The following is a 24,352-nucleotide window of genomic DNA, read 5'->3' as shown; positions in this document are numbered from 1 at the left end:
ACTAGTAGACATTGGAATAAACCAAGGGAAAAAAAATTATAGGGGAACAAAGTCACCATTCCACAGCCCAATCCCTTGCTGTTGTAGCAGTCTTCTCAGACATTACCCTCAAACAATGAACCATGAGAACTTCTGAGTCATCCCATTGTCTCTGATTCCCAGCATACTTTCATTTCAGGAAGCCTTGAGTTAAAAAACATTGTTTAATTAGTTGTAACTGCACAAAGCACTTATCCTGGCATATACCACTAAGAAAAAGAGGAAGAAGAAGACACTAAACCTCAGGTCTGGAAAGAGAGAGACAGAAGAACAAGAAATACACTGTCAGAGCAAAGAATAAAAGTACGACCCCTAAGGTAACTGAAAACCACAAGGGACTGATAAGTCCCAAGGAGCCTTTTGTCAGTTTCCTTATAGAAAGCCTTATCAGCACTGAAGTGGACTGAAGTCAGAGATCTGTCTGCATAGAGCTCCTCCTGATAAGTATTTTTGTTTCTTATTTATCTTGCTGGTCTTTATTACATTGTTACTTTGTTAGATTTTCTATCAACTAAAATTTTGGTGACTTTGTGTAGCAAATGAAAAGGAGTAATGATGTGATCAAAGAGCCTCCACTTCTGGATGCCCATCTTGAAGATCGTGCTCACCACCCATCGACTTTCAGTGTGCTGAGAACTGCTGAAAATCTGCCCATGGGTGTCTCAAGTTGCACACACAAAAACAAAAGTATCCAGAGTTTGGGGCACTCTTGAAAATGTGGGACTTTATAAGGCACCTCTCACCTGCCCCTAAAACATCATTACAGTTCAACAGAAAGAGAATGGAAATTCAGATAAGGAAACTGATCAAATTAGGGTGGGTCTGAACCTCAGAGACTCAAATCGTTTTCATGTCAAAGCAGTTTCAGGGAGATGTGGCAGATAGGAGTTCTGTTCCCTTAGGATACAAAAGAGGATAAAAACAAACACAAAAATGGACAAGGATGGATTATCATCTTCTCTTTTACAAGGCATCCAGATGGAGATGCAGGGCCAAATTCTGCTTTCAGTAATTTTGGTGTAAAGCAGAATAATTCCACTGAAGTCAATGGAACTATTCCAGATTTCCACTGATGTAGCCAAGATCAGATTTTGGCCCGCAGTGGTCAGAAGTTGATTAAGATTGATCTATCTATCTATCTATTCTTCATAATACTTTGCTCTGTTATAGTACCTATCATCTGAAGGTTTCAAAGCACTTTCCAAATCTCTTTGGCTTAAGCCTCCCAACATCCCTATAAAATATTATTTCCATTTGATAGGTGGAAAAACTGAGTCATAGAGGGGGTAAATGATTTGACCAAAGTTGCTAAGAAGTCAGTAGCATATCTCAAGTCTCTCAGTTCTGGGCTTTAACCACAATCTTAATCTATTGGTACTGCAAGGTACTGTACATGGGCACTTTGCTTTATCCTCTGAATGATAGATGTGCTTGGCTGCTACTATAATACTGAATAGGATTAGTAAGAAAAGGAGCCCAATTCCCCAACCAAAACAGAATTTCTTTGTGTATCTTTCTCCTGCGATCTTTTGTATTCATTGGCTGGCCTGGAGGTGGGCTTTGACTAGTAAAATTACAATGCATTGTCAAATGGGCGATTGAGTTCAAGACAAGGACTGGTGTCTAAAGAAGGATTTAATTATTTGCATAGGTGTTAAATAACTGATTTTTAAAAATATAATGTTGGCATACCCAGCACATTCCTGAACATAGGAGCTGACATCATAGAGGTACAGGACAGGCAGGGACCTTGATAGGTCATCTAGTCCAATCACCTGCCCGGAGACAGGCCTAAGTATTATCTAGACTATCACTGAGGTGTTTGTCTAATCTGTTCTGATAAAGCTTCATTGATGGGGATTCCACAAGTTCCCTAAGTAATTTGTTCGAGTGCTTAGCTACCCTTACAATTAAGAAGTTTTTCCTAATGTCTAACCTAAATCTCCATTGCTACAATTTAAGCCCATTACTTCTTGTCCTCTCCTCAGTAGATATCATGCTCTTTTTTCTAACAGCCTTTTACATACTTGAAGCCTGTTATCATGTCCCCCCCTCAGTCTTCTCTTTTCCAGAGTAAACAAACCCAACTTTTAGAATTTTTCCTCATAGGTCATGTTTTCTAGACCTTTAATTATGTATTTTGTTCTCCTCTGGACTCTCTCCAATTTGTCCACATCTTTCCTGAAGTGTCATGCTCTGAACTGGATACAGTACTCCAGTTGAGGCCTTACCAGTGATGAGCAGAGTGTAAGAATTACTTCTCACATCTTGCTTACAATACTCCTGCTAATACATCCCAGAATGATGTTTGCTTTTTTTGCAACAGTGTTACATTTTTGACTCCTATTTCATTTGTGATCCACTATAACCCCCAGATCCTTTTCTGCAGTACTCCTTCTTAGGCAGTCATTTCCCATTTTGTATTTGTGCAATTGATTATTCCTTCCTAAGTACAGTACTTTGCATTTGTCCTTATTGAATTTCATCCTATTTATTTCAGACCATTTCTCCAGTTTGTTAAGATTTTGAATTCTAATCCTGTTCTCCAAAGTGCTTGCTACCCCACCCAGCTTGGTATCTGTGATGAGTTCCCAAGATACAACCTGGAACTGGAGTACTGCTGAGCTCACCAACCTGGGCTCCCTCTCACACTGTACTGCTGTGACAAGCTGCAAACCTCTGATAGGTACTGCGCTTACACAGACATCCACAGGCAGGGATACATCCAACTGAGTTACATGAATGCTTTTCCCAGACACTCATTAACTAACAATAGAGGGGCTCCAGCCAGTTCCCTCAGCTCCTAACCATGCAACCCTGAGCTGTACTGTCTTGCACTGGTCAGAAGCCTGACTAGTGTACGTTTATTACCCAGTCCACCCCTCCCTCAATGTGGAGAGGATATGCAACAGTCTTTGTTCCTGAGCTGAGGTTTCCCAAGCACTTCAAGGTAAATCATAAAACAGGTTTATTAACTACAGATAGATTTTAAGTGATTATTCGTGGTAGGCATAAAAGGGCAGAGATGGTCTCCAAAGAAAATAAAAATAAGTGCATAATCTAAATCTCAATCCTTATTACACTAGGCAGTATTCCAGTCATGTGAATGAACCCATGATGCCAATTATGTTGTAATTGTGTTTTGTCACTAGTATTTCTAGTTCTTCCTGTGTATTCCCCATTCTTCTTGCACTAGAATGCAGACATCTAAGATGTTCATTAAATTTCCCCTCTGTATTCCCTCTGGTCTCTCCTTTGTCCCCACTGTGATTGCCCATGTTCCCCCCATATTCTGACCCTTCACCCAGATCTCCATGTTCTGGACTTACCTATGGCCTTTTATCTCCTTCCCCCATTAAACCTAGTTTAAAGCCTGCCTAGCCAGTCTGTATCAAAAGATACTCTTCCCCTTCCTTGATAGGTGGACCCCATCTATGCTAAGCAGTCCTTCTTCTTGGAACAGCACCCCACGGCTGAGGAAGCCGAAGCCCCTCTGGCAATACAGCCATGCATTTAGCTCCAGGGTCCTCAGAACATATACTGTCTAGCTATCTAGCTACCTGCCTTATTGGGAGACACACTATTGACAAGATCCTCAGCTGGCATAGATTGGTGCAGCTCCATGGATTTCAGTGGAGCTATGCTGATTTATACAAGTGAGGCTATGGTGCTACAGGCCCATCTAGTCTGATATACCATCATTTACCAACCAGGAACTGAACAGTGGGGAGCTTTTCATATCTGTTGAAATTCAAGAACTATTATTAGATACCTATTCAGTTATGTTACTAAAATTTAGTAAAAACTTTCTTCACAAGTAATGCAATGTAATTGATAAACACCATTTTGACTGTCTAAATTCTCATGGTTTAGTTTGAAATTTGACCCATTCTGTCATGTGTTGAGAAGTGCCAGTGTACATTAAGCAAGGATGTTCTAAACCTTTCAGATCATTCCACAGGGGCAAGATGAACTTGCAACTGGTCATTCCTGGATTAGTCATCCTGCCCATTAAACTAGTAGGGACAGCTCTGTTTCTCATCTATTGTGAGTATCGCTGTGCATTTGTAATTTTGAGTTATTATTTATTGATTTTATAGCACTTTTCTTATAGCGGCTGATACTTTCAAGTGTGTGTTGTCTAGTGTGGGATATTACAGTGAATCTTAGCATCTCACACAAACCAAACTAGGCACAAAATACCCCCAAGAATGGTGCTGGGATTGGATCTAGGCAGCGGTGATGTGTCCTAGGAACACTTCTCTGTGGCTCGCTGAAGAGCTGAGCAGCATCCTGAGGTAACCCAAAAACTCCTCTTTGCTGCATGACTTTGTATGAGTAAAAGAATAAACGGACACAAATCAGACATCAGGAATGGTAACATACAAAAGCCAATAGGAGAACACCTCAATCTCCCTGGACATTCAATAACAGATTTAAAAGTAGCCATCCTTCAACAAAAAAACTTTCTTCAAAAACAGACTTCAAAGAGAAATTGCAGATCTACAATTCATTTGCAAATTTAACACCATAAATTTGGGTCTGAATAGGGACTGGGCATGGCTGGCTCTATAAAAGCAATTTTCCCCCTCTGGGTATTGACACCTCCTCATCAATTATTGGGAGTGGACCACATCCACCCTGACTGAATTGGCCTTGTTCACACTGGTTCTCCACTTGTAAGGTAACTCCCTTCTCTTCATGTGTCAGTATATTTATGCCTGCATCTGTAATTTTCACTCCATGCACCTGAAGAAGTGGGTTTTTTTACCCACGAAAGTTTATGCCCAAATAAATCTGTTAGTCTTTAAGGAGCCACCGGACTCCTCATTGTTTTTGTGGATACAGACTAACATGGCTACCCCTCTGCTACTTTGTATGAGTAAGCCATTCATAATGTGCACTTTAATGTACCTTGGGAGTGAAAAAGAACTGAACCGGTGACTGCACAATGGTGTGTGATCTTTTTAGATAGTTTACATATTAAATTGTAAAGAGTATCATAGTAAAGTACTTGTGTCAGGCTGCTGTCCCCTGGGATCTAAACCCAGAAGGGTAATAGCAAACTTTTAGATTAATTAACTGGTGAAGCTGCACTTGGTAATACAATTTCATGTGTAACTTCAGCCTCCATCTCCCATGTCATAATACATCTCTTCTCCTTTCTCTATTACTAGTCTTAATTTAGGATTGTTATATTTGTGTTTCCCTGTCCCCTTAGTATAAGACCCTCTTGCTCACATTCACTTAGGAAACCTGAGTGAAATGTTTTCCAATGGCCACCAACACTTCTCCAAGAATGGCCAAACAGAGTCACTTTTGAGTGATTCCTGATGCTTTCCCTGCAGAATTCCTGGTCTCTGTGAAGTGAGAAATGGATCACAACCCACCAGATATGTGCCCTGGATAGAAAGGATTCATAGTGGGGAAGGGAAGAATTTGTTTTCCAAGGAGTAATTGTTTTAGCTAAGGGAATTTTTTTACTCCTAGTTGCACTGAGTGATCTCACAGCTGGAGTTTCCTCTTTCTCTGATAGCTGACAGTTTCTGCCTGGGTCACAGAGGTATAGAGAAAAACTGAGCATTTTACTCCTGGGGGAATTCTGTGCCACCACAAATTCACATAATTTATGACCCCCCCCCCCCCGATTTCTTTGCTTTCCCTCAGAAAAATGACATTCAGATAGGGAAGCAAAGGGAAGCCACAAGAGCAGTCATGCAACCTCCCCAGCAGTATGTTTTGGGTGCCCAGCACAGCCAGCAGAGAGGTAAATCACTGTGGGGCAGGAGGCAGGACTGGGGAAGACCCGGCTGGTAGTTCCTACCCTGTGCTGGGCTCAGCTGCTAGTCCTGGCTGGGCTGGGGAGGATGGGACTTCCTCTGCCTCTGCACGGCATCTGGGGCTGGTTCATACCCACTCCCAGATTTCTCTCCCTGCAGCAGAGGAACAATGGGTGCAGGAAGCTCTACAAAATTCCCCTCCCACCGCTTCCTGCACCCATTGCTCCTCTGCTGCAGGGGGAGGGATTCCAGTACAGGGAGCTGCTCATACCCAGACCCTCCCACGGAGCCTCACCCCCCGCACTCAGAATCCCCACCATGAACCCCACTCCCCCTGCACCTGGACCACCCCGATGAGCCACATGCACACAGATCCACACCCCACTGAGCCCCAACCAGCTACACATGGGTCCCCACCCCACTGAGCCCCAGTCCCCCAGCATCTGAAGCCCCCCACACCCAGACCCCTTGCTGAACTCTATTCCCCCACACCCGTTCAACTGAGCCCCAACCACCTTCACCCCCCTCCAGAATCCCATTACTGTTTCACCCAGAAGCCCCCAACAAGCCCCTGTGCATCCAGATCCCCACCACAACCAGATCCCCCACTGAGCCGCCAGCACCCAGATTGCCCCACACACATAACCCTCTCAACCCACAACCGGATCCCCCACATTAAGCCCCTTCACACTTGGATCCTGCCTTGCCTTGGTGAACCTGGCATGGAGGGGCAGGGCCCTGCGGTGTTTCTGGGACAGGCCCGGTCCTTGCACTGTGTCAAGGTTGGGTGCAGCCTCACCGCTGAGTCTGTGTCCCAGGGGGGAGCTACACAGTGATCTCCCACCTCTGTGCAGTCCATGACCTGTGCTCCCCAATGCCATGCTGGGGCCTCCACATTTATTTGATAAATAAAATTGTCAGAATTTTAAAATATTGTGTGCAGAATTTTAAATATTTTGGTGCAGAATGCCCTTAGGAGTAATGGCATTTGTTTCTGTATTCGGTGTAGCTGTGTTTTTCCCAGGATATTGGAGAGACAAGGTGGGTGAGGTAATATCTGTTATTGGACCAACTTCTGTTGGTGAGAGAGCCAAGTTTTCAAGCCACACAGAGATCTTCATAAAAGATCTCTCTCACCAAAAGAAGTTGGTCCAATAAAAGATATTACCTCACCCACCTTGTATCTCTGTTTGTTTCTGTGGCAGGGGGAGAAATAGGGCATGACAGCAGTTTGTAAAGCATGTTACAACATTTGTCTTGGTGAAGCAAAGGGAGTGACCCATCCTGTGGGCATATAGGGCTTGAAACATCAGTGCAGACCCAGTCCTCTTCTGGGGATAGGGAAGTGAAATGATTCCCACACAGCCAGGAGTATTCCTAGGGTTTTTTTGCTATGGACAAGATATGTCTGGAATATGGAAAGTCACTTATTCTGGGAATTAGATTTGACCAACAAATTATTCACAAACATGGCTGATTTCTGTAGAGAATTTTTCTTTGCCCATGTTTGCACCCCTTCTTGCTTACTTTTTACAAACATATGTTATCATTATTTGTGTTACCGGAGTGCCTAGGAGCGCAAGTCAAGGGCCAGGACCTCATTGTGTTACATGCTATACAAAAACATGTGCGACAATCAAGCTTTGTTCTATGGACATTTATGGCAAGCTAATTTCAGATCCATAGTCATGATTCATTGCACTCTGTCTGTATTTAGGGTTCTGTATAACCATTTATCCTTTGTTTGTGTCTGTACTGTAGCCTGTCCCTATACCAGTGTTGGTTAGTGTTGTTACTGGCAGGAATACCAGAGATATTAGTGCTCCCATTAGCTTTATGCTGTAATCTCCCTCACCCCTATTCCAGGCTGATGATAGCTCCCTGGGCATGCGGTTGTGTCATGGGCTATGAACACCCTTTCCAAACAACTGCTATTAACCAAATGTTGTATAGGCAGCATTAAGGCTCATCTCCAGGAGAACAACATCTGGGCTTGTGTTCAGTTCCACAGATCTTCCCCATGCCGGGCTCTCAAGGGACCCTCAATTCCACAACTGAGGAGAGCATAACAGGTAAGATGCTGGGGTTCTCTATGAAATTCTGTTGAGCAAAGGGGGTGTTCTCTTTGTTTCTGTTGAATGCTCATATTGTTATTACTGAAACTAGAGGGCCTACCTGAGTTTGTGGGCCTATTGTACTGGGCAAGGAGCACCCGTGCTCACAACAGCCAAGTGAAAAAAAAATCAGAGTGGAGCAAAAATGGCCTTCTAAAAAAAAAAGCCCAGTTGCTCATTGCCCCTGGAAACTGGTGCCCTGCTCAACTGCCCCTAGAACTGGCCCTGTACAATTACATGGTAAAAGTTCCTGCCTGCCCTGAAGAATGTACTGTCTAAATAGAAACCACAGGATAAGTATCATAAGCCCCATTTAACTGCTGGGGAACTGAGGCACAAAGAGATTAATTGACAACTACAACTCTAGTGATAATCCCACTGCCACATATGTACCTGATATTGTAGAAAAAAATGCAATTCCTTGGCATATCATTGTATTATTGGACCAATATAATAGCAAGGGGGCAGAATTTCATGGACCGCTTTAACTCTGAATTTCCCAACTGTGGTTAAATCCTTAAATTTGAGAGTGTATTAGAGAAGAAGGATGTCCCAATGGTTAAGATGCTAGCCTCGGACTTGGGAGATCCAAATTCATGTCCTTGCTCTGCCACAGCCTCCTGTGCAACCTTGGGGAAGTCACTTAGTCTCAGTTTCTCACGTATAAAATGCATATTATTGTACTTCCATACCTCACAGATCAATTATGAGATGCTCAAATATTATGGTAATAGGGGCCACAGAAGTACCTTAAAAGGGTTAGCTTCACTTTTTGTATCTAATATACTCAAGTTGTTCAGACAAATGACTATCTATGGATTATTTGCACAGTAACTGATGCTAAGATTCAGTATTTGGACTTAAAATGGTCTCCTAACCACATGTATTCTGAATGTGCGTTTGTGATCAAATATCTGTCTAGATGAGGCTCTCATTTTTGTAGTATCTGAGAACCTCACAAACATTAATGAATTTATCCACACAACACACCTTTTCAGGTTGGCAAATATCATTAATCTAATTATACAGATGGGGAGGCTCAGAAAGATCAAGCCCAGATTTTTGGCGACGGTTTTCAATACTAGGAGCCTAAAGTGAGGCTCCTAAATCCATATTTAGATATCTGCCTGGTTTTCAAAAGTGCTGAGCACCCACTGTTCACACTCGGTGGCCAGGTACTGAATTTAGACCAATGTGTTTTAATCACAAAATCATCCTTCCTCATATGAGCATTTCCTCACAGATATACATGTCTGATACTTTCATTGAAATAAATGATACACCACTTCGAAAACTTCATGAGGTTGTGAGTGTGAAGGGGCTCCAAGAGGGATGAGTTGAACTACAGCCCTAAGGTAAAATGTTCAGAAGCGCCCAAGACCTAGATTCACAAAAGGATGTAGATGGTGAGATCCATCACAACACCTATCTTTTAAGCATCTAGAAAATCACAGGAACAACACTGCAATCCACACAGCTTGAGTTAGGCATCTAGGCTCCCTATACAATGAATGAGGAGAGATAGGTTCCTTGGAATGTGATTCACAAAAGCCAGCACACTAGGTGAGGAGTTGCCTAAAATAGCCAATGTGAGATGCTGATGAGATGCTATGCCCTGCCCCTCTTATAGACCTTGTCTGCACTTGTGGTGGTGTGTAGGGTATGTGTAGCTACATGCCACAGTGAAAGACAGGCTATTTCCACAGTTTGGCATGTAGCTGCATGCGACAGTGAAAGCCTCTGGTGGGAGGAAGTGGGGAAAGGCTCTGATGGGGGAGGCAGTGGGGAATGAGCCTTTCCCCGCTGCCTCCCTCCATCCAGAGTCTTTCACAGCTGCATGTACTGTACACACTGCCGCAAGTGTAGGCAAGGCCATGAAGATAGGAGCTTAAACCCAGGCTGCAGAACTTTGAAAGTGAATAAAATAAGTTGAAGTAAGGCCACCTTAATTCTGAATAAAACTGTCCACCCAGGGATTTAAATATATTGATTTAAATTCACACTTCATCTTAAACCAGTATAAATCTCCCATGTAGATAAGTCCTAATGGCCAAGCCAGTGTCTTTCCACAGGAGCTGGGATGCCTTCTAAACTAAAGGTTTGTCTACCCGAGATTTTAACTTCTGTTAAGTGATTGCCAATTACGCAAGGTAGTTAATACAGTTGTAAAGGCTAGTGCTGACCTCCCCAAACATTTGTTCCAGGTACAGATATTTGTAGTTTACCCTAAGGCCTGGTCTACACTATGAGTTTATGTTGAGTTTAGCAGCATTAAATCGAATTAACCCTGCACACGTCCACACAACGAAGCCATTTTTTCAACAAAGGGCTCTTAAAACAGATTTCTGTACTCCTCCCCAACGAGGGGATTAACGCTGAAATCGACATGGCCGTTTCGAATTAGTGTGGATGCAATTCAAAGGTATTGGCCTCCGGGAGCTATCCCACAGTGCACCATTGTGACCACTGTGGACAGCACTCTGAACTCAGATGCACTGGCCAAGTGTACAGTAAAAGCCCCGGGAACTTTTCAATCTCACTTCCTGTTTGGCCAGGCGAGCTCATCAGCACAGGTGACCATGCAGTCCCTGAATCAAAAAAGAGCTCCAGCATGGACCAAACGGGAGGTACTGGATCTGATCGCTGTATGGGGAGAGGAATCCATGCTATCAGAACTACGTTGCAAAAGACGAAATGCCAAAACATTTCAAAAAATCTCCGAGGCCATGAGGGACAGAAGCTACAGCAGGGACGCAACACAGTGCTGTGTGAAACTTAAGGAGCTCAGACAAGCATACCAGAAAACCAAAGAATCAAACATACACTCCAGGACAGAGCCCCAGACATGCTGCTTCTACGCTGAGCTGCATACAATTCTAAGAGGGGGCTGCCACCACTACCCCACCCCTGTCCGTGGACTCCGATGATGGGGTGCTCTCCGCCATGCCTGAGGATTTTGCGGACGGGGAAGATGAGGAGGAGGAGGACGAGCTTGAGGAGAGCACACAACACACCGTTCTCCCCAGCAGCTAGGATCTTTTTATCACCCTGACTGAAATACCCTCCCAACCCAACGAAGCCGGAGAAGGGACCTCTGGTGAGTGTACCTTTTTAAATATAATACATGTTATAAAAGCAAGTGTTTTTTAATGATTAAAAATCCCTGAGGACTTGGGATGCATTCGTGGCCAGTACAGCTACTGGAAAAGTCTGTTAACGTGCCTGGGGATGGAGCCGAAATCTTCCAGGGACATCTCCATGAAGCTCTCCTGGAGGTACTCTAAAAGCCTTTGCAGAAGGTTTCTGGGGAGAGCAGCCTTATTCCATCCTCCATGGTAGGACACTTTACCATGCCATGCAAGTAGCAAGTAATCTGGTATCATTGCATGACAAAGCCTGGCAGCATATGGTCCCGGTGTTTGCTGGCATTCAAGCAACATCCGTTCTTTATCTCTCTGTGTTATCCTCAGGAGAGTGATATCGTTCATGGTAACCTGGTTGAAATAGGGGAATTTAATTAAGGGGACATTCAGAGGTGGCCGTTCCTACTGGGCTGTTTGCCTGTGGCTGAAAAGAAATCCTCCCCGCAGTTAGCCATGCAGTGGGGGGGGTTGAGGGGGGGTGTCATTGGCGCTGAGATGTTCATGTTTGGCTAGCAGGGATCTTCCCTGCTAGAAGCCAGGAGGTAGGGGGAAGGGTAAAGCGATCATCCCAGAGAATTGGATGGTGGGGGCGAGGTTAGTTTGGTTTCTGCTGCTGCACGTTAACATGAAAACCGCAGCACTAAATGGCCAACTCAACGGGCTTTACTTGGTATGGGAAAGGAGGGGGCTGTTGTTATGAAGGTTGCAGAAGCCGAAAGACTATGGCTTACCATGGCCGCCTGCAAGCCAAATTCTGTTGCCCAGCACTGCATGTGTGATCTCTAACACCAAAGCCGCAGGCACTCAATATAAGATGCAAAATGCTACCTTGTACCAAAATCACATGTGCCATGTAATATGAATAGTGTTGTTCACCGTGAGAGTATAGCCATTGTTCTGTAAAATGGATCTTTTTAAATACTTCACTCCCTTTTTTTCTTCCCGCAGCTGCAAATGTTTCAAGCCTCCCTCCTCTGTCCCAAAAGCTATCTCAGATAAGGCGGTGAAAAAAAGCACATGTGTGATGAAATGTTCTCTGAGCTCATGCAGTCGTCCGGCACTGACAGAGCTCAGCAGAATGTGTGGAGGGACACAATAGCGCAGTACAGGACAGTGGCCAATGAACATGAGGAGAAGTGACAGCAGGAAGATCAGAGGAGGCATGAGGCAACGCTGGGGCTACTGCGGGATCAAACAGACATGCTCTGGCGTCGGGTGGAGGTTCATGAATGGCAGCAGGCTCACAGACTGCCGCTGCAGCCGCTGCTTAACCGCCCTCCCTCCTCCCCAAGTTCCATAGCCTCCTCACCCGGACGCCCAAGAACGCGGGGCCGGGAGGGGAGGCTTCGGGCACCCAACCACTCCACCCCAGTGGACAGCCCAAGCAACAGAAGGCTGGCATTCAGGAAGTTTTAAAGTGACCTTTTCCTTCCCTCCTCTCACACCCCACCCGGGCTACCTTGTGGGTTATCTCCCTATTTTTTTAATCAATTAATAAAGAATACATGTTTTTTAAATGATAGTGACTTTATTTCCTTTGCGAGCAAGCTGTGATCAAAGAGGGGAGGACGGGTGGCTTACAGAAAATTTAGAGTCAACCAAGGGGGTGGATTTTCATCAAGGAGAAACAAACAGAAGTGTCACACAGTATCCTGGACAGTCATGAAACTGGTTTTCAAAGCTTCTCTGATGTGCACCGCTTCCTGCTGTGCTCTTCTAACCGCCCTGGTGTCTGGCTGCACGTATTCAGAGGCCAGGCGATTTGCCTCAACCTCCCACCCCGCCATAAACGTCTCCCTCTTACTCTCACAGAGATTGTGGAGCACACAGCAAGCAGTAATAATAATGGGAATATTGGTTTTGCTGGGGCCTGAGCAAGTCAGTAAACTGTGCTAGCATGCTTTTAAACATCCAAATGCACACTCTACCACCATTCTGCACTTGGTCAGCCTATAGTTGAACAGCTCCTGACTACTGTTCAGGGTGCCCGTGCATGGCTTCATGAGCCAGGGCATTAAGGGGTAGGCTGGGTCCCCAAAGATAACTATAGGCATTTCAACATCCCCAAAGGTTATTTTCTGGTCTGGGAAGTAAATCCCTTCCTCCAGTTGTTTAAACAGACCAGAGTTCCTGAAGATGCGAGCGTCATGAACCTTTCCCGGCCATCCCACATTGATGTTGGTGAAACGTCCCTTGTGATCCACCAGTGCTTGCAGCACCACTGAAAAGTACCCCTTGTGGTTTACGTACTGGCTGCCCTGGTGGTCCGGTGCCAAGATAGGGATATGCGTTCCGTCTATAGCCCCACCACAGTTAGGGAATCCCATTGCAGCAAAGCCATCCACTATGACCTGCACATTTCCCAGAGTCACTACCTTTGATAGCAGTAGCTCAATGACTGCGTTGGCTACTTGCATCACAGCAGCCTCCACAGTAGATTTGCCCACTCCAAATTGATTCCCGACTGACCGGTAGCTGTCTGGCGTTGCAAGCTTCTACAGGGCTATTGCCACTCCTTAACGGTGAGGGTTGCTCTCATCTTGGTATTCTTGTGCTTCAGGGCAGGGGAGAGCAAGTCACAAAGTTCCATGAAAGTGCCCTTATGCCTGCGAAAGTTTCGCAGCCACTGGGAATCATCCCAAAACTGCAACACTGTGTGGTCCCACCACTCTGTCCTTGTTTCCCGGGCCCAGAATCGGTGTTCCATGGCATGAGCCTTCCCCAATAACACCATGATCTCCAAATTGCTGGGGACCGTGGTTTTAGAGAAATCTGTGTTCATGTCCTCATCACTGCGCTTCCCTCACCTCCTCGCCTGGTTTTTCAGGTGCTGGTTCTGCATAAACTGCACGATAATGCGCGAGATGTTTACAATGGTCATAACTGCTGCGGTGAGCTGAACGGGCTCCATGCTTGTTGTGCTATGGTGTCTGCTCGGGCAATCCAGGAAAAGGGCGCAAAACAATCGTCTGCCATTGCTCTGACGGAGGGAGGGGTGACTGACAACATGGCCTACAGCGTTGGCTTACAGGGAATTAAAATCAACAACATGAGTAGCTTTGAATCAAGGAGAAACAGAATGGCCCCTCAAGGATAGAACTCAAAACCCGGGGTTTAGCAGGCTGTTGATTTCATGGAGGGAGGGAGGAAGGGAGGAGAAAATGAATACAAAACAAATCTGGTCTATTTCTTGTTTTGATCAGTTAATCTATCTTTATACATCTTGCTGGCAGCAGACGGTGCAAGTATGACTGCTGGCCATCGTCATCTCCTGGGTGCTTGGCAGAAGACAGTGTAGTAGGACTGCCGGCGGGACTGAATTGCCATGAGACGAAACTTAAAAGGGAAATGACCTGGCTGAGTCACTCCCATGTTTGCCCAGGCGCCCCGACCGACCTCACCGAGGTCTGCTAAAAGAGCACCCTGGAGTACGGCAACAATGGCTACCAGTCATACTGCACTCTCTGCTGCCAAAAGGCAATGAGCTGCTGCTGTGTAGCAATGCCGTACCGCGTCTGCCAGCACCCAGGAGACATATGGTGATGGTTACCTGAGCGGGCTCCATGCTTGCCGTGGTATGGCGTCTGCACAGGTAACTCAAGAAAAAAGGCGCGAAACGATTCTCTGCCGTTGCTTTCATGGAGGGAGGGAAGGGGGGGGGGGGCTGACGACATGTACCCAGAACCACCCGCAACAATGTTTTAGCCCCATCAGACACTGGGATTTCTACCCAGAATTCAAATGGGTGGCGGAGACTGCGGGAACTGTGGGATAGCTACCCACAGTGCAATGCTCCAGAAGTCGATGGTTGCCTCGGTACTGTGGACACACTCCGCCGACTACATGCACTTAGAGCATTTGTGTGGGGACACACACAATCGACTGTATAAAAACACTTTCTACAAAACCAACTTCTATAAATTCAACTTAATTTCGTAGTGTAGACATGGCCTAAGATTAACTTTCTGAGTGCCTCCATTTAAACAATCCCTTAGGTACTTTTTAAAATGGGACTTAGGCTCCTAAATCACTGAGGTACTTTTGAAAAATTTATTCCTAGCTTTTGTGAAATATTGACAAATAATCTCCCCTGGTATTCAATCAGTACTATGCATTATCAATTCATCCCCAATTTTAGTCAGTGAATTGTTATTCGTGAATATTGCCAAAGTGTTTGGATGAACAAATTTGTGGCTGTTTGTCTGAATCACATGGTATTGTTTCTGCTGCCTGATTGGCAGGAACTTTTTAAACAGGATATATAATATAATATAATGGTAATTAATTAATATATATAGGAAAATTAACATGCTAGTTTTATCCATGTAGCTTTTTTTAACTGCTCAACCAGCTCTAATGTACAGTGATACTGTTCCTAAAAATGATTCCAACTTTGAATTGAATTGCTCAGAGTGGAATTGGATTTTCTTTTCAGTTGTACAGACTACCCCAGGCCTGCCTAAGACACAACCTGATACCGGCACAATCACAACTACAGCTCGTGACAGAACAGGTACGCCTGTGGAATTTATAATCCCATTTAAGATATCAGTTTGATAAAAGTAGAGGAGGGCCTAAAGCAGAACCTCATATCTAGCCCCTCTTTTCTAAAGTTTGGTGGAGAATAAGGTTCAAATATCCTGATCCAAATTTGACCCTATAGTTTTGTTTTTGATTGAATCCAAACCCTAAAGGGGCCTATTTTCCAGATCCAATTTGGATGCAGCCTTAAAATGACTAAAATACCATGAGAATATCTGTTCTTGGAAGATTTCCACCATTCTAGATGGCAGAAATTTGTCCATTTTAGCTAATATCAGGACATTTCTTTCACTAGGGATCAAAATCTCCCAAGGACAGTTCAGTAGGTTTTGGCACTGCCAAGCCCTAAACAGCTTTAAATGCTAAATCCAAACCTGCTATTCAGGCCATCTCTAGAATTTCTTGACGTTGGATAGTTACTTCTGATGGTTCCTGTGGGATACTTTCTCTGCCCTTAGGGGACTTGCAGGATGGATATGGAGCTACAGTGCTGGGCACATTACAATATTTTAGGCATATAGGTGACTAGATGGGCAGATTAAGTATTGTGTTGAAATATACAGACATGTCTGTATTCAGCTATACATACATGGTGAGGACCTCTCCCCTTACACCGATGTAAATGAAGATTAATTGAATTAAGGTCCATGAAGATGGACCTTTGTACGCAGGGATAGTTTAAGGTTATGAGGGGCCCAAGGCTAATGGGAGGGAAGGGCCTAAGTAGGAATTACATATTGCAAAGAAATAATGAAGTCATCAAACATTTATGTACATACATATTTACATATTATTTATTTATGTAAAATTAATAACTTTATTCTACTCTCACTACACTCAATTCTTCAAACAGTTACTGCTGAGTCAGAGGGAGCATGAGGGATGCTACGCTGTCCTTCTCTTAGGCCTCCTTCCTCCTAGGTAATGAAGTGCTCATCTGTAGGAGGACGAACACTGCAACTTGCCCCATCCTGCTCAACTCTTCCAACCTTGTGCTTCTACCCTCAGCTCTCCATATGACACAGCGCAAAGTCAAGCCCTGTAGGTGTTTCCTGCAAGCTATGGACTCTACACCACATACCCTGTCTCACTCTGTCTGCAGTCTGGGAGGCAGCCAGCTTTTGTTATGTAAAAGAAAACCACTCAGGTGTAAAATCCACTGAAGCAGAGGAAGTAGCAGTGGGAAAATTACATTGGGTGACGTATTTTAGGCTGTCTTGCTCTGAAAGCTGCCTCCCAGTGTTGCACTAGCTAAGGAAAATGAATTACTGTTTTCACATTGAACCCAAATATTATTTGTGGGATGATATCCAGTTTGTGTAGTTAATCTCCAGTGATTCATCACATCAGGCTAATTTGTCACCAAGCTCTTCCACAATTAGAATAATACAATAGAATCATAGGATTGGAAGGGACCTTAAGAGGTCATCTAGTCCGGTCCCCTGCACTCATGGCAGGACTAAGTATTATCTATCCTAGAATGTGTGATCAGCAGCTCTGACGTGAGGTTTTTTAAGCATGAGTTCTGTGTGCACCAGACCCGTATGGTTTGCATTGGTTTGTTTTAAGCTTTCTGCAAGAAAAAGGCAACAGCTAGAAGTGACACAGATCTTTAGATGGTTGCCCAGTCATAATATTTAGTGCTTCTGTACTATGTTAGCTCTTCAGAATCACTGTACAAGCATTAAACAAACTTAAAGCCTTTCAGTTTTTGAATGACTAGGAATTGACAAAACAGAGCTATTCCCTGTTGTGTTCTCTGCCCCCCTGAACAAAAAGACTTCATTGAAAATCAGCATCTTAAAAGAACCATTCAGGATCTTTCAAAAGAACGGTCCAACCAAGGCTGCTGTAGTGACACCCTTGTTACATCTGGCCTGGTGTTTGTTTAGGGCTGGGTAGAATGAAAGGAGAGCTTCCTGTTTCGTTTGCATGTGTAAATCAAGCAGACCTTGCTTATTTTTTTTTTGCCTTAAAGTGCTCAGAGTTTAGGGGAGGAAAGTGAATGAAATTCTGCTTATACCAGGTGTGAAAAAGCAGAAGGGACCAAAATCTATTCTTGTACAAAAATCTGTTCTCCCTGAAGTCAACAAGGCTACACAGGTGTAACTGTCAGCAGGAATCGACCTGTGTTCTAGAATCACACACATTCCGTGCTTACCCAACATTTGCCACTTGGGAGAGAAGTTAGTTTGAGTTGGGGCAGAAAAATGAGGACTAACTTCAGGTTTATTTAGCTTTAAGTTTTTGGGATGAAACTCAAAAGAAATCAAATGAGAGATACTTTCATGATGGATTGAACTGCTAGAGAACCAGCATATGGACTGAACCTGCCTTTAGCCTGTTCAGCCAGTCTTTCTATCATAGCCTGCTAAGAAGTGGATTTAAAATCTGTGAGGGAAAGGGGAGGGAGAAACCTACAACATTGTGTGTTGAGCTTCCTCCAGTGCTCTTGCAACCCCTTAAAAGTACAAAGATGCGCTGGCCTTTGGAACTAGGCTGAGCATGAGGAAAGAACTTTGTTGCCTGTGCATCCCAGTACAGAAAAATATATCAAAGAAAAAAATTAGATTTCTTTGATTTTTAGTACAGTTCAATACAGTATGGAACACAGTGCATCATAAATCTGAAGCCCCTCAGTGGAAGGTATTGTTAAACTACTGGTATCCAGAATGGGATGTTTTGTTTTGTTTTTCCTACAAATGTGGGAATTCATTCCTTATACATGGGAGGGGCAATAGTTCTGGCTGGAGTTGGATAGAGTGTGTGCAGGTTCCGTGCAAGCTTCCCACCCTACCTCTCTGGTACTGCCTCTTTCCCCCGCCACCACCTTGCCCTGCCCACCCGCCCCGGCACTCACCAGTTATCCAGAAACAGGACCCAGCACACACAGAAGATAATGGTGAAAGGCACTAGGACGCAGGAGGCAGCATCCTGGAACTGCCTGCCAGCCTCAGCCCAGGAGAAGGACATAGGGAGCTTCTTCCCACCCTGACAGCTAAGCAGAGCTCCAGAGACTCAGGGATGGGGGAAGCTGGGGCGGGGAGACAATGCCTGCTCAAACTGTATCCGCAACTGGCACATGTTCCCGTGGTAACCGGATTTTGAGTGTCCAGTCACCAGTGTTAACCAGATACCTGGCAGTGTGTTCCTGCAGTGCGGGGAGACGCAGCTGAGCTCCTTCCAAGCCACAGGGGACTGCTTTGCCTTGCCTGCTGGCAGGAGTGCTCTAGCAGGGCTACATGAGCAAGCTTGCCCTCCCCCACCACCCCAGCCGTGCCCCATGCCTGACCAGTAGGGCCTAAAAATAGGAGGGCCTAAGGCTATAGCCTTATTAGCCAAATGGTTAATCCAGCCCTGTTTGCATGCCTATTAGATAGATGCTGTAGTGAGGGCTGAGATGGAACTTGTGTTTAAATGCTTACATTCAGGTGCTTATCATTCTTTTTAAAGTATATAAACTGGTAATTGGTCATGCTTGTTCCCAACCCAAAAGTGAATTTCTGGAAGTTTAGTACATTTGACATGGATGTTTCAGAGATATATGAGTGTGAGTAAACAACATTTGCCCACCACATTTCCAGATGCTTTTTAATGCTCAGATTACTGAACCAGGCTTTTCCTTCAAAGCAGAAATTTGCCATGGATATACATATGTGTAAATCAATGGAACAATTTCCCCCCCACCACCCCCGTTACACTAGTGTAAATCCTAGTTAACTCAGTGAAAGTAAGTGACTTCCTTCAAATTTATACAGTTGTAAATGAGAGCAATATCTAGCCCACAGAGAGTTGAACCTGTTCACACAAAGTGTGAGTCTGGTCCTTAGGGACAAATTTTGTCCTTACCCATACTCCTCCATTTCCATTGATGTCAAATTCACACACTCACATCCACTCACCCCCTGGCCCATGCAGTTATGTTTATTTAATTGACTATGAGAGATGGGCCTGAACCAAACCTTCCCTCTCACCCAAAGCACCCCAAACTGTTCGTATTGGGAGGTATTTGAAATATGAATCTGTATCCAATATCACATCTAGTCTCTTTCTCTATAGTGTGCTGACACAAAACTCCAGATACAAACACTCATGAGCTTTGGGAGGCCTGAGACCTGGATGCAAAGTCTGCAGCTGGGGTGCAGTTCTAGTGTCACAGTGTAGGGCAACTGCGCTTGTATTTCCCCTCAGGGGTTCAGCAAGGACATCCACTTCCAGGCTTTCGGTTCCCCTGGCCCTCACCTCTCTTGGGTGGAGACACGTCTCTCTCTTTTCCTTTCCGACCAGGATATTTTTAGGCTGAACAGTTTTATGCCTTTATTGTGGTATTTCCTGCAAAAGACAGACTGCCTAAACAGACCTGCTTGCTTTTTCTCCCAGAAGCAGGTAATCAGTAGACAGTAGGTTTTTATTCCCAGGTCGTAGCTTCAAAGGCCTTCCAAGTACCTCCTAGGAAACCCACTTCATATGTATTATCCCAAACAGATTTTTGAAGTTCCTAACGTATTCCCAAGGTTTACATTAGTCCGTCTCCTGAAAAAGTTACTGTAGGATTGTATGTAACACATAAACTGTTACATTTTTAATGCAATAGATCCCATGGGTATTAAACTTAATTCAAGTAGAAATTCAAATAAACCCCATCTAATATATACATCTAATGCCTACATAGTCTAATCTATATATTTAACCTATATAAATGTGACATCTTGAAAATAAAACACATAGGACCAACTTCAGAGATGAGTCAACCAGATTCCTGGTGCGGTTAATGTGTGTGTAACTGAAGAGACTGAGTAGCAGCTGATTCAGAGCCAGTTAGGCTCATCCATAGTTCTGCTGTACTATGGCTGACCTGTAGTGAATCCTTTACTGGCATTTATCCACCTGACCACTGGTCTTCCCTGCCTTTCCAGTGATGTCCTGTAGGCATTGGAAGGGTAGAGAGTTTCCCAGCTGTAAATAAGATTTTTGCCTCTCATCTCTCTGTGATTTATTTTATAAGTTGACTGTCTCCATTTCTGTTCAAAATTCTATGTTTTTCTGTGTGGTCATGTCCCCTTCTACAGCTAAACCCTTACAGTGGGAGGGGCACCGAGGGAATTACTACTTATTTTCTAAAGCCAAAGGGGTCTGGAGTTCCAGCCGAACAGAGTGTGATGAACAGAGCTCGGATCTAGTTGTCATCAGTGACAGAAAAGAGCTGGTAAGATCAAACACTGCTTTGTGGGAATTGAGATTATGCTGAATGCCCAGATCCTCAAATGTACTTAGGTGCCTAACTCCCATTGAAATCTTTGAGGTTCTGAACTTAAGCCTCCAATACTCAGGTTTGTAATCAGTCCTTCCCACTGCAGACAGCTTTCCATGACCAGATCACTGGGTCTCTGTAAGCTGTTGATACCAGACACAGTCATCTGTATAGCAGTGATTCTCCAACTTCTTCATTATGAGCATCTCTTCTAAAGAAAGAGATCCTTTCTTGGGCTCACCAGTCCCCCCAATACCTCAGTTACCCACCATTTTGTTATCAACATGCTGCATTCTGCAAAGCACCAGGAGAGGCCTCAGAGTTTGAGAAAATGCAGCCACAGTGGAGGTTCTGATCAGAGGCCTCAGAGGAATGAGATACATCTCTCTGATCTCCGATTAATCAAGTATCCAACCATGCACGTGAATCCTTTGACAACAATGAAGGAGATTCAGTAACCTAAGGCAAAGTAACCTCACACAGTGTGTAAACTAGTGTTTCACACTCACTGTAAAGCCTCATCTACGCTCAGGGTTCAGAGCTACATCAATTTAAACCAGCTGAGGATCTGGCCCTCCAAGTATAACCACATCAAAGGACCTCATTATAGTACAGCTAAGCTTTAGAGAATTAAACTGAACTATTTAACTTTATAGTATGTAACCTTGGGATGACGTACCCTGCTCCCCACAGTACCTCTGGCTAGCTCTAGTGCCTCACCTCCTCCCCATCCCACCTCATTCCTCTTGGGGTGATTTGCATACCCCAGGGTGCAGAGAGGAAACAATCCCTGTATTCATCTCATGTGCATAGGCTGCGGTCATCCCTCTTTCTTGTTTGGAGTAAGCCAAGGTGGGGAAAAACTCCTTCCATCCTCATAACCTCATGTATCCAAGCCAGGAGCCAGAAAAATTTGCACTAGAATCGTATCCCAATATCCTAGTTAACAACGTGAATTATCCCAGGATTCACACAGTCACTAACAAAAAGGTTAGATCCTGTCTGCATTACAAATATTAACCACGTTGCAACTACATCAAGGGACATTTGGTTGCCAAGAGGAATGAGCTTAAGTGTGAATTGCAGAGTTATACACAGGAGTAGATCATTGGTTTGCAAAGTAATTGTAACTGGCAAAATGAAGGCGGTAACATTTCTCCAGTTACTCTCAATTCAGATGATAACCTGGTTCCTGGCTCCCACAGCCATTACAGACACAGTGGTAAGAGCAGGATAAAGGAGATGTTCTTTAGATTTTCCTCTCACATTTCCTTTGTGTCACTGATTCACCACACACTTCCTTTCCTTGTCAGGAGTTTCTTCGTAATAAAACAAGGGATGCTGATTATTTCATTGGACTAACTTACTCAGAGATGGAGAGGAGATGGTATTGGATTGACAAGACAGAGCTTACGAGAGGCCTGTATGTTTATTCTTTTCTCTCATAGCTAATGAACATAATGGGCCAGAGCATCATCATTTATATGCATGTGTTCAAGATGAGAATCTGGCTAAATAAATGTAAGTGAATCTACCAATGCAACTTCTAGTTCATTGTGGATAGTGCTAGAATCTCCTCTGAAAACAGGCTGTGATTTCCTGTGACTTTGTCAAGTGAACAGTGTTTGCTGAAGAAGTCAGTGCCATTGTCACATGGGCAGAGGGCTCCTTCTAGTCTGGAATTTCATTGAAGCTGTCTCAGAAGAACTGCGTTTGTCATCGAAGTCTACATTAGTGTCAGACAGGACTGAGTTTTTTTCCCTGGGGCTGTTATGGGGAATAATGTTAGCAGATTCTGTGCTTGAGGGAGAAGGAATATCTCTTTAGTAGAGGAGGAGGAGGAAGAAGGGAGACGCTTGTGTATGCATGCGTATACATATAAAGAAATGAAAATAAGGATTTAGTTCAACAGTTCAGCTTCTTTTTTGGTTATTTCTCTTTGCCCAGATTTACTCTGAAACCAAAGACATTGGAGTATGAAAATGACTGTGCAGTTATCAGAGCTGGAGAAGTGAGTCCTGCATCTTGTCACCAACTAAACCACTGGATCTGTGAGAAGACAATGAAATAACTCTTGTTTTGTAGGATGAGTCCCAGCACAGGTAGTCTGTGGCACTGGAATCCAGCTGGAGCATTTCCCCCTAATCTCAGACACAAATATGCACATGTATTCTCATTTTAGAATAAAAGAAACCATGATATGATCCTGGCCTATGGCACTTTTTATTTTCTATCCACAACAAATTCCAGACCAAGGTATGCATTTTGGACACCATTTCTGGATGCATTTTCATCAGCACATTGTAGGAAGAGTAATGGAGGACTTCGTTTTCTGTAATAAGGACACTTCACCAATCTGATAGACTCTGCCCTCCATGGAAGGTCACACATGCTGAAAGGATATAGGGTGCAAGAACTACTCAAGGGCCAGGAAAGATCACAGCTCCTACCCATGGACTGCTCTCTGCAGAGCAGAGGTGGGCATGAAGCAGGACCATAGCCCTAGCTCCTCCTCCCAGCATTGTGCAAAAGCATTGGGCCCTAATCCACAAAAAGCCTTAGGCATGGCAATGCAGTCCAGTTCAATGCCTAAACTTTAGGTGTCTGGCTACCCAGTGGAAGCCATAAAACCTGAGTTGGGCACATAGGCTCCCTATAAGATTCATGGGGAGATATACGTGCTTGAGAATGGGATCCACAAAAATTCCCACACGCTAGGGCATGGAGCTGTCTCACCAACCACTAGCAGATACTGAGGAGAGGGGTGTGTCCTAAGCCCCACCCCTCTCTGGGTCTTAGGCACCTAAATCCAGGATGGAAGGAGGCTCTTGTCTCTGCTTGGTAGTCACAGCCTGGAATTGTCTCCTGGAATCAGGCTCTTAAGCCATTTCTTGCCAGAAATGCAGTGGCACATGCTTAAGTTCATACAAAATGGCTGGGCATGGATGTGGGGGGAAGGGAGGACCTCCTTTATAAACTTTCACCCAGCAGTTATAGCACTCACTTGGGATGTGAGAGACACTAGTTCAGTCCCCCACTGGGGCTGAGGAGAAAGAATTTGAATGTGGGTTTCCCACCTCTTTGGCGAATTCCCCAATCACAGAACTATAGAGCCATTGTCTTGCTGGCCCAGTGTACATGGTGTGTATAAATAATTATGTAACAGCTTCAAGAGGAGGGCGTGAGAGAGCCCTATATCAAAACATCTCATAGTCCAGTGGCTAGGGCAGTCTCTTGGAAGACTGAAAACCTAAATTCAAATCCCTTGGCCACAGCAGGTAGAGGACAGAACTGAACTAGGATCTCCCACATCATGGGTTTATAAGGGCTGTCTCCCTTCCTCCCAACTACCCTTGTGTACAGTTTGGTGCTCTCCGAGCATGCCTCCTGGATCAGGCCCTGTAAGCGAGCTAGGAGGGGGAACGCCTGCCTTCCCCTGGTTTGAGGATTGCACAGAGGCTTAGGCGAAAGATAGGTGCTTGG

General features: G+C 44.5%; 1 protein-coding gene across 4 annotated transcripts; it reads left to right on the top strand.

Annotated features, from left to right (window-relative positions):
• Positions 1 to 220: 220 nt before the first annotated feature.
• LOC140905746 (C-type lectin domain family 5 member A) lies at positions 221 to 23,061 on the top strand. Of its 4 annotated transcripts, none has more exons than XM_073329180.2 (7): positions 221 to 356; positions 4,001 to 4,086; positions 7,823 to 7,891; positions 15,512 to 15,589; positions 20,688 to 20,824; positions 22,183 to 22,292; positions 22,817 to 23,061. In XM_073329180.2, the coding sequence occupies exons 2-7, from the start codon at positions 4,008 to 4,010 to the stop codon at positions 22,938 to 22,940; spliced, it is 597 nt and encodes a 198-aa protein (XP_073185281.1). In that variant the 5' UTR covers positions 221 to 356; positions 4,001 to 4,007; the 3' UTR covers positions 22,941 to 23,061. The 4 variants fall into 4 exon arrangements, with proteins under 4 accessions (XP_073185281.1, XP_073185251.1, XP_073185271.1 ...); XM_073329150.2 differs by having other exon boundaries at positions 3,989 to 4,086; XM_073329170.2 differs by having other exon boundaries at positions 221 to 483.
• Positions 23,062 to 24,352: the final 1,291 nt, after the last annotated feature.

Source organism: Lepidochelys kempii, chromosome 1, assembly GCF_965140285.1.
Source record: "Lepidochelys kempii isolate rLepKem1 chromosome 1, rLepKem1.hap1, whole genome shotgun sequence".
In the NCBI taxonomy this organism is placed as follows: Eukaryota; Metazoa; Chordata; order Testudines; family Cheloniidae; genus Lepidochelys; species Lepidochelys kempii.
The sequence above is the reverse complement of the archived record's forward strand: the minus strand, read 5'-3'. Positions and strand labels throughout refer to the sequence as shown.